Raw genomic sequence first — 11,285 nt, 5'->3', positions numbered from 1 at the left:
GAAGTGGCGCTGTAGCTCAAGTGGTAGAGCGCTTGCCTTGAGCTGAAGAGCTGAGGGACAGCGCCCAGGCCCAGAGTTCAAGCCCCACAACCGACAAAAAAAAAAAAAAAAAAAAATCACAAAGTGAAGCTGAGGACTTCTAAGTCTCTTCTCATTCTAAATAAACTACCCTAAATACACATAAAAGGACTTTAGTGGAGAATAGCAAAAATTAATAGTAATAGGTAAAAGTAAGACTTGACAGAACATAATTGTTTCTCTTTCCTTTTTTGGAGGGGAAGGCAGGTCTTTATTATCTCAGACTAATCTAGAAATTATCTTCTTGCTTTCCTGAGTGTGAGGATTACAGGTATGCAACCATCATGTCTGTCTTGAATAAAATATTCTTAAGAAGTATATGAGAATATAATCAACGTTACATAGAGACATTATATGCATGTAATGAAAAAACAATGAAACCTACTACTTTGTGCAGTTAGTATATGCTAATAAAAATAAAATAAATTTTAAAATAAGCTTATTGAAAAGCTAGTATCATCCTAAAATTTTAGCTGGACCCTCATATATAACCATCTGAGGGAATATGGCTGCTCCTTATCATTTGGCAGTGGGTTTTCACTATTTTAATTAGGAAAGTAAGTCCTTTGGTGTTGAACAGAACATTGTTAAATATTGAAATCAGGTTCCCCTCTTTCCTGAGATCAAAGAATAAGGAGGCCCTGTTTTAGCTATGACAAAAGTCTTCATATTAAATGAACCTTATGAGTTCTAGCAGAAAGGAATAAAATTTATGTTATAGACCTTCACATAAAGAAAATTTTGAGCCAGGCACCAGTGGCTCATGCCTGTAATCCTAGTTACTCAAGAGGCTGAGATCTGAGGATCATGGTTCAAAGCCAGCCCAGGCAGGCAGGAAAGGGTGTGAGACTCTTATCTCCAATAAAACCACCAGAAAACTGGAAGTGGTGCTGTGGCTCAAGTGGTAGAGCACTCACGTTGAGCTGAAGAGCTCAGGGACAGCACTCAGGTCCAGTGTTCAAGTCCCATGACAAAAACAACAATAACAACAACAAAGAAAGTTTTGTTAAAACAAACAAACAAACAACTATGGTTTCCTGTTTAGAATGAACCATGTCTCTCCTTGACTAGTTTTCAAGCACATTTTAAAGTTCATTTTCCCTTCAGGCCAATAACATTAAAATTATCATTTCAATTCTTCAGCTAATAAGAGTAACCGAAGGAACTTTCACAGGTTGCCTGGGCTAAGGGAGAGTAAAAGAGAGGAGTATATGCAAGTAAATGGGAGAATTCTTTTAAGCCACTGAAAGTAATTAACAATATCAAAGTCGCCCAGCTACAGCTCTGAACAGTTACACAAGATGGATAAAACAAAATAAACAAGTATCTCTGAATACCCAATGTATATTTACCATTCAGAAAGGTCTCCTGATCTGGAATGAAGAATGCTCCTGAGCACATGGCTCCCAGAAGCAGAAGCTTAAAGAACCAAAAGCTGAGAAAGAAAGAAGAGAGAGAGAGAAAAAAAAGGAAATGTATTCAAATGATATTCAAATAAGAACAAAAAAAGCTTGTACGGTAGCATGTCAACCCATGATTCTGCCATTGCTAGTGTGCTCTCCAAATGGAGGGGAAGTAATTACATGACTGCAGAATGCCTTTTCCCACAATTAGGCACACTTACTTTGACCTCTAATTACACAAAACTCCAGTTCACTGCAGAGGTGAAAATGACACAAAGGGAGATGGGAAGGGGGGAGGGTGGCACCAGGAAGATCTTGGTGCAAGAAATAAATACTTGGTCTCTGACAGATTTCTCCTTATGGTACCGGGTATTACAATAGCACTATAGGTCATAAGCCAAATAAGCATGCTTCTTAGGCCCAACTCCACCTTTCCCTAAATCAGTAAGAACAATTTTAACTGGAGGAGGAGCAGTTGAGATTTGATGAGTGGAATGTAATGGAGAAGACAATCTCCATGAAACAGAACAGATAACTTACCCATTGTGAATATGGGCTCTGCAGCCTTTGCTGGTGTTGATTTTCAGGGTGATTAGGCAGAAGACAAAGAAGAAACAAGCCATTCCAAAACAAACTCTATACACGGCAGAATACCCCACCAGCTTCTCACAAGTGTCACCAGCTTTGATGCCTTTACAAAAATCTTCAAAGAAAGGAATCTATAGAAAAATAAAGTTGAAGGAGTGTCTGTTATAACTGGATTAGAGACCGACCAACTGTTATGAGTCTTCATTCAGCCTGAAGTCAGAATCCACCATGGAAACTCACTGTGTGCACAATGAAACAGACCGAGATGAAAATCTATCTTCTAAAGACCTTTTCTTAATCTTTCTCTCAATCTGATCTTAAATTGTCATTATAAAGATGATGTATAGGGGGATTACAGTTACTAAAGTCAGGTATAGAGTACATTTCTTTCTGGACAATGTTGCCCTTTCCCTCACTCTCTCCCATTTTTCCCCCTCTCAATCTTTAAACATATGTGTAATATAAGTACATATATATACACACACACATACACACATAAATGCACATACATATATATTCACATAGTACTACATATAGTAGATATACTACTAATGACTTTTTAAAATAAAAAGATTTGGGCTGAGAAGTAGGGTATTTGTCTACCATGTATGAGTTTCTGGATTGGATCCTAAGTACAGACAGAGAACTTGGTGGAGGAGGAAGGGATAGAATATCTTATACAATTTCAACTAAACTTGTGGAATTTACTCCCTCCAGTGATATCTGAAATTGCCAGTGTGAATATCCAATTTAAAGGCTGAAAACTAGAATCTTGCTTGGATGTACATCAGCATTGCTAGTGGAACACGATAGTACCAGGATGGGGAATTTTGACCTACATATTTTGCAGATGGCAGAATAAGCTGATAAATGAAAACAATGAAATGGCAGCAGGGACTATAAAAGAAGGAAATAAGGAAGGAGCACAAAATTTTAGCATCCTGGCCTTATAGGAAACAGAAAGGAGAATCACCAATCCGAAAGTCCTCTTTAAGGACTCCTATTCTCCTTATTTAACCCAAGGCTAATCTCTGTAATAAGGAAGATGACTCAGACTTTTTTAACAAAAAATTTTTAAATTTATTTTTTATTATTATTAATTTTTATTCAGTGCTAGGGTTCAAACCTAAGACTAGGCATGCTAGGCAAGTACTCTATCTACCACTGAGCTCTATCCTAGGATCTTATCATCTTTAAAACTGGGTGGCTGGGGGGGAATGTGGCCCAGGGCCTACCATGCATGAAGCCCTGGGTTTGTTTTCTCCATACCACATAAACAGGAAAGGTTGGAGGTGGCATTGTGGCTCAAGTGGTAGAGCAAATGAATCTCAGGGAGAGGCCCAGGCCCTGAGTTCCAGCCCTAGTACTGGCAAAAAACAAAAACAAACAAAACTGGGTGCCATCCCATAGAGAAGTTTTGATTTCTGCGAATCCAGATCAATTGTTTGTGTTGAGCAATAAGCCTTTGGCAGATAAGGTATGGTACTGATGGACTCCAGCCAGTAGGTTAGTTTTGATAGTCAGGGTCCAGAGAAGTGAATGATCAGTTTCTACAGTAACAACATCAGACCTATCACAAGTGTTAGAAGTACAGACCAGTGATCCAAAGCTCAGCTCAGCATTTGCGAGGTTCTATTTTGACCCTACTTTAGACCCACTGTAGTAAAACAGGCTTGCAAGGCTGTCCAACAGAACACACCAGCTGCCTTCCATCCCAGTGCCCACATGCAACCTGTGCTTTCCTGGTTGGAGAAGATAGATAAGAGATTCCTCTTGGATTATTATAGCTGCCAAAGAAGTGATGTGTCTTGGAACAGGGTATTCACAGATGCCATGATCTGGTCAAAATGCTGTTTTTGGGTAAATCATATGGGGGGTCATCAAAAACAGTCTGGCAGCTATCAAAAGGAGACTAGATAAACGCAAACAATGGCGCAAAAACTCTCAAGGATGGTATGAAAGCCTATTCAGCTGGTCCCCAAGGATGACATCCCTAATATCAGCAATAGCAGGACCCCTGGTCCTATTATTACTAATGTTGCTTTTGGCCCCCATATTATAAATGCCTTAATGTCATTTGTACAAAAGAAAATTGGAGCAGTAAAAATGTTAGTCCTACAGGCTCAATATAACCCCCTACAACAGGAGGACAAAATTGGCTAAAGAGTCAAGGAACTTGACTCAGTTTCAAAGATATGGGGGGAATGTCAGGACCAGTTTAGCCAAAGTAACTCCATTTTGTATAAGCAGCCATCTAGTTTGTAAAGTATAAGCACGAGCTGACCTTGCCCGCATCTGCTGTTTGTGCAGTAAGGGCAAGCTGACGCTGTCTGTAAGAGAAAAAAGAAAGAAAGAAAAACAATTTCCAAAAAATGGCCAGCTCCCAGAGACGAAGCCAAAAAGCAAGGTTGAGACAGGCCAGGTGGAGGTGTTCAATCAGTAAAAAGCACATATGTAACCCTCCTGTTTTAACCAATAAGAGTTAATGATTAGTTAGTTTATGATTTGTGGTTTTGCCCTATAAAAGATAGCCTATAAGACTGGGAGGGGTCGCTCTCTCCATAGAGACAGCCCTGACCAGTCAGTTTAATTCTCGCTGCTTGGAGCAAAATAAAAGCTTTGCTTATCTTTTGCTTTGTGTCAGCCTCGGTCCTTGATCAGGAACCTTATCACTCCACTCTAATATATTCACCTTGGTACCTCGTCCATCACCAGTAGCCCATTTTTCACCTTATCTTCTTTTTCCCCCTTCATACTCCCAACCCTGCTCTCCTTTTTTCCCCCTACACATCAGCTTCTGTGCCACCATTCCCAGGATACCCCTCCCTTGATTGCTCCAGTCCATCTCTGTCTGCGCCCAGACAGGCTCATCAAAGGGCAATCATGTGGCATTGCACACTTCATCCTAATAAAGAAGGCAAATAACACCTTTCTCCTAATACTAATCAAGTATCTTTTATGCTTTGTAGGTGACCTAGCACCATTTAGCTTTCACTTAGTGAGTGGTAAGTATTTTTAGGCAAAGAAAAAACAAACTTCCAAGTTGAGCAAGCCAAAAGGATATTTTAGCAAGAGGAATTTGTTCTGATTAAATATTTGCTGTTCCAAACTCCAACTCAGTTTTGAAGAAAGAAAACATACATCAGAGACAGATTCTACACACAAGGGTGTTGCCTCTTAAGTCTAGTCTGGGCATGTGAGGACATGGAGGGTTAGCCAGGCTCAAACACTGAGTCTATGTGGTTTCTGCTCAGCCTCTGAAAACTATTTTTTCTCCCATCCTTCACAGTATCCAACTCTAAGCCACAAACCAAGTAAGAATAAATAGTTCATGTGGACTTCCAATCCTGACTTCATTGCTCACTTGGGTAAGTCCTATCTCCCCCTTGTCTCAATTTCCCCATCTATAAAACGAAGTGATCTCATAGAGTTTCAATAAGAATGATGTCAGATAAACTTTGTGACATGCTTACCCCAATTTCCAAAACTCACAGTAATCATTAAGCTTATTTACTTAATTCTAAAGCATTATTCAATAAGTAAAAAGAACTTTCAGGGGATGGAGTCAGACTCATTGTCTAAATCACTGACTTATGGCTGTACTTCAGTCTAAATCTGGGAGGTAACCAAGCATCTTAGAACTCATTAGATGCTCTAGTCACTTTACCAACCAATTCCTACAAATTAACTTCAAATAAGGCAAATCCTTCCGTGGTACTCTTCAATAAGAAATGAGTTCTAGCTGTGGGCCAGTAGCTCATGCTTGTAATCTTAGCTAATCAGGAAGCAGATATTTGAGGATCTCAGTTCAAAGGCAACCCAGGCAGTAAAGTCCATGAGACTCTTACCTCCAATTAACTACCATAAAACAGGAAGTGGTGCCATGGCTCAAGTGGTAGAGCACTAGCCTTGAACTACAGAGCTAGGGGACAATGCTGAGGCCCAGAGTTAAAGCCCCATGACCGACAAAAAAAGAAAGAAAGAAAGAAAGAAAGAAAGAAAGAAAGAAAGAAAGAAAGAAAGAAAGAAAGAAAGAAAGAAAGAAAGAAAGAAAGAAAGAAAGAAAGAAAGAAAGAAAAGAAAGAAAGAAATGAGTTCCAGCCACATGTGGTAGTATAGGCTTGTAATATCAGCACTTGAGACAATTCAAGGCCAGTCTGGGCTATGTACTAAAAGCCTGTCTCAAAATACTAAGGGCTGTACTCACCTAGTACATGCTAGGCCTGGGGTTTAATCTCAAATACTGGGGGAGGGGGGATAGGAAGAGGAGAAAAACTGAGTTTCAATTCCCCCCTCCATAACAGAATTAAAAAACAAAAACAAAACACAAGAACAATTCACTTTTACTAATATAGTCACTTCGTGAAACATTTCCAATCATGAACATAAGTATTAAGCTCAAGGAGAAGGAAGCTAGAAGAAGCTCTACGTGATACATGACTCTGCCAACAAAGGAGAGATGCTAGCAATGACCCTCTCCCTCCCTGCCCCCAATAACTTCATTTGGGAGCAAATACATATCAAGAAATAGTAAGGTGACAACTACAGAAAGGCCTTTTGGTCTAATTGGCCAGAGGACCAGATGTTGCCCACTTGGAAAATGTACAGATGTGAGTAGCATTTACAGAAATGGCAAGGAAGATGATTGTGGTTCTGGGATATCCTGATTTGAGAGATGAAAACATGATACAAGTAAAACAAATTAGTTTTACATTTCTAGAGCAGGGAATGAAACCCAGTTGCTGAGAATGCTTTGGGCAGCTCAGCATGAGCAATAAATGAAACTCACAGAAACTAGAAGAACGAGATTTGCAAATTATTTAATCATCTCTCAGTTCAAAAGAATCTCTGGTAAGCCACTCCCAGTCTCCTTAATGATATTCTACTAGTTTCCCAAGGTAGTGTTTTCTCTGTCATTCTAGGCTCTCTGATAGTGATGTCCATTTAATAGTGAATAAGAGCTGTGACATGGGGGAAAAAATGAGTCAGCCTCCACCAGCCCCTGGATAGAATGAACATGCAGGTCCAGTTCCCAGCGAGTGAGCATCCTTGAAGCCTTTTGTGGGACCTGAAAGTTATTTTAAAATGATAACAACAAGTACTCACATCCCTTTTGCTTAGGTACCTGGACATTTCCCTTTAAGGAGAAAAGTCTATCATGTATCCATAAAAAGAGGCCATGCACTAGTGGCTCACACCTGTAATCCTAGCTACTCAGGAGGCTGAGAGCTGAGGATCATAGTTCAAAGCCAGCCATGGCAGGAAAGCCCCTGTAAGATACTTATCTCCAATTTAACCAGCAAAAAGCCAAAAGTGGAACTGTGGCTCAAATGGTAGAGCACTAACCTCAAATGGAAAAAGCTAAGGGACCTTGCCCAGGTCCTAAGTACTGGCATACATAGGAGCATGCATACATAAGCATGATTTTACCTGACCTTGCCATCATTCAAACCACGCATTTCTTGTCCCCAAACAATAAGTATTCAGAACATCAAAAGCATGCAAAGACAGACACTAGAGTTCACAGCTTTTCTATTTGTGTCTGTCATGGCTAAACACTTAGAAAATGGAACCAGTAAATGTACTTTCAGTCCAAATGTTATCATGGGAGACAGCCATTATAATGGGAAGAAGGGCTCTTCCAATGGAACAGAATGGATTCAGTAAATTTTACCTTCCATTGAGAGAACTGGGTAAAACTAAAGGCTGAACATATATGCAAATCATATCATATCATATCAGATTTTGAAAGAGAATCAGGAAAGAATTCCAGTGAAAAAATATGTAGCTCATGAATGAAGCAATAGCAATGAGAATGGGGACAATGTGGTGGACCCTCTTACTAGACACAACTCATTCTGAAAATAAAGATAAATTAGGAGGTGTACCCAAGATTAGGAATCCTTGTTTCAAGGCTGGAGGGGCAAATTTATGAGGGAATGACAGCATTTAGGGATCAGGAAGTGGCAATAATTCATCTGGCAGACTATACTACAGATAAGGATTTGAGAATAGCTATCAAAGATCCAGAAAAGGCAACCAGTGGGGAAGATCTGCTCTCCCAAGAGCAATGCATAAGCCAGGAGGAAGACAGTGGTAAGTCAGCCCCAAGCATGGGAAATGCAAACACTCAGGGACTGCTAACAGCCTAAGTGAAAAAATAAAACACTTAGCTAACTAAATCAGCTAACTTTCTTCTTAAGTGTGTAAAACTAGAGTACAATAGTGACATATTATATTCAAATGCAACTATGTATGTGACTGTCTGTATAATTTTGAAAAAAAATACAGTAAAATTGAGTTTGCATTGTATTCTTCATTCCCTACTATACCTACATGATACAGATATATATATATATATATATATAATATACATATATACATTACAGCACAATGTGTGAATATTCGTCTACTCATTCCCATCTACTACCGACAGGTATTGTTTGAGGGATGAGGGATTCAAAGCAATAAACAGTTAAAATTTATGCTAAGATGTTGAAGACATAGCTCAGTAATAAGAGCGCTTGCTTAGCATGCACAAGGCACTGAGCTAACCCTAGCACCACAAAATAAATGAATAAATGAATGAATGATCCATACTAACAAGGAGCTAACTTCCAAGCCAAATGCTACATAAAGATGTATATACTGTGGCTATTTCAAGTATTTTCATGGTTAGTTTAATCTATTAATTATTTTATCATAGTTTCATCAAAAGAATCTGCTATGTTTGTAGCAGATTCAAACACCTACAACTTTGAGAGTCTGGGAGCCTGAGTAGGAACCAGCACAAGGCAAATAATTAGGTTTCTGGCCCCAGCATTCCTTCTCTCATTTTATGTCAGCACCACCACATCCTCATCCTCACTATGTTTTCTACTTTTTCTGTGTGTTGGTCCTAGGGCTTGAACTTAGACCCTGAGTCGTTCCTGAGTTTTTTTACTCAAGGCTCTACCACTTGAGCTATATCTCTACTTCCAGCTTTTTGTTAGTAAATTGGAGATAAGAGTCTCACAGATTCTGCTACCCAGGCTGGTTTCAAACTAAAATCCTAATTTCTCAGCCTCTTGAGTAGTTTAGGATTATAAGTGCATGCCACCAACACCCAACTCTTACTACTTCTTGATCACCAAAATGCTTGCTTTGGATTCATAAAAAAGTACAAATGAATTTTACTTGTAAATTGCTCTTCATTTATTGCAGAATACCACACAAAACAACAGGTATATATTTGTTAAATGCATCACTTCATTTATTTATTGCTACACTTTTCTTGCCTAGTCTATCTAGCATGTGACTCACATAGCAACTACTTGCAACTTAGGCTAGAACTCTGGTACCAGCTTAAACTTTAGGTCGGTGAAGTTTCTCAGAGAGTAGGCAAAAACTGCATGTAACCCATATAGACCCACTGAGGGTGTAATACAAGAGTCAGCATACTATAGCAAACTTCCTGTTCATAAAGGTTGATTGGAACAGAGCCACAATTATTTGTTACATATTGTTTGGACCGCTTTTGTATTATAATGGCAGCTCAGAGCCTGCAGTAGTAACTAGCAGGCTCTTCACAGAAAATGCTAGCCACCCTAGCACTACTAGAAAGAATAATTGAGGAGTTGTGCAGAACTGTTCACTGCAGAAGTGCCAGTTCACATTTCAAAGGAGTGACAACTGGTGACAACTCAGTCCACCCATCTGAAGCCAGAGGCGCGGCAGAGTAGAGTGGAGCAATTCAGGGGTTGCCCCAACACCCTACGCCTGGCTTCTGGCTTCTGCCTTTGGCCTTCTCCTGGTGTGACTTCTTCCTCCCTGGAGCTGTCTTCATTCAAATGGAACTTGAGTCTCAGTGAATCAAACTGTTCGTTTCCTACTTGTCATTTTTGGGGCAGCAAAGTATGTATCTTAAACTTATTTTCTGGAGAGACTGGAAGGGGCTGGGGACAAACATGTCTCTGAGAGTCCCACACTGGGTTGGATTTTTTTTTTTTTGATGGCTCAAAAGCCCTCATCAGCACTAACTCAAGTCCTCACATCTGCTACACAAACACAGCCTGTGTGACCAAAAATAAAACCCACAGTGATGAAAGCCAGCATGTGGAAAGACAATTTTAGACTTATTTGAAGACTATAGAAACTGTCTCCTCAACTTGGAAAAAAACACCCCCAAAATACCCAATCTCTTGTCATTATTACCCCTCCTCCCCCCGAGCTGGCAAGGGCAAGACAGGTCCCTATTACAACTTCATCTAGGTTCCAGACAAGCACAAGGAAAAGGCATTCCTGCACTCCCACATGATCCCAAAAGTCAACAGAAGTAAGAGTGTAGCTAACTCCACTGTCTCTAGTACTCACAAATGCAATACACAGATTTAGCATTCAAACAAACATATGTGTGTTCAAGCACTCTAAGTGTGGTTAGGTGCTCCTTCCTTACCTTCTTGCTAAGCTGCTCTGCTGGTGTTGAGACAGGATCTCCCTATGTAATCCAGGCTGGCCTTAGACTTAAGATCCTCTGTCCTTCCCAGCTACCCAACTTCTAAAATTACAGGCATGAACCACCATAACTGGCTGCCCAAATGCTTTTCTTTTCTCCAATCTGAAGTCTAGGTCAGCCCCCAGAACTATCTTTTTTTGTTTGAGAACTAATAGCAGACAACGATTATTGCTTTATAGTGGATAATGATTTAAAAAATGAACTCAGTTAGGGGCTGGTCCAAAGGATGAATTGTACATCTTTGAAGCACTGGCAATCAATCAGGCAGGCAGTCCAACTAAAGTAACCCTGGTAACTGAAAATATCTACCCAGCCAAAAGCCCTCCTCAGGGTAAGATCTCTACACCTGATATCTTAAAGCTGAAGCATGGTTCACAGACTGCATATCAATGGCTGGCACTGAGTAGATGGGGAGGAAAGTGTAGAGATGCACATTTGAAGTTCCACAGAAAAAAGTAAAACTTGCAGTAGAAAAAGAGAAGAAGGAAAGGGAAAGGGAGAGGAAGAGGAGGGGAGAAAGAAAAAGGCAGAGGAGAAGGGGGAAAAAAGAAGAAACAGAAAGAGAAGAGGAAAAGGACAGGTTTTGATGAGGAGGAAACTGAAGAAAAAGCACCAGTGAAGAAATGTAAAACAACAAAAAAAGTTAAACTCGAAAGGAAAAGACTCAAAACTGTACACACTAATACCAAAAGGTCAAAATTATTTTTTAAAAAATCAGGTGC

At 39.8% G+C, this 11,285-nt stretch overlaps 1 protein-coding gene across 1 annotated transcript in view; it reads right to left on the bottom strand.

Moving 5' to 3' along the window:
• Positions 1-4,823, bottom strand: part of Serinc5 (serine incorporator 5) — a 32,396-nt gene extending 27,573 nt beyond the window's left edge. Inside the window, exons 1-4 of the mRNA XM_013015815.1 lie at positions 4,762-4,823; positions 4,354-4,399; positions 2,022-2,200; positions 1,431-1,513 (exon numbers count right to left, since the gene is read on the bottom strand). Coding sequence (XP_012871269.1) covers positions 1,431-1,513; positions 2,022-2,200; positions 4,354-4,399; positions 4,762-4,823 — 370 coding nt within the window. The remainder of the gene's footprint in view (positions 1-1,430; positions 1,514-2,021; positions 2,201-4,353; positions 4,400-4,761) is intronic.
• Positions 4,824-11,285: the final 6,462 nt, after the last annotated feature.

This window comes from Dipodomys ordii, unplaced genomic scaffold (genome assembly GCF_000151885.1).
Source record: "Dipodomys ordii isolate 6190 unplaced genomic scaffold, Dord_2.0 Scaffold28, whole genome shotgun sequence".
NCBI classification, from domain to species: domain Eukaryota; kingdom Metazoa; phylum Chordata; class Mammalia; order Rodentia; family Heteromyidae; genus Dipodomys; species Dipodomys ordii.
This window is presented reverse-complemented; position numbering and strand designations above follow the sequence as displayed.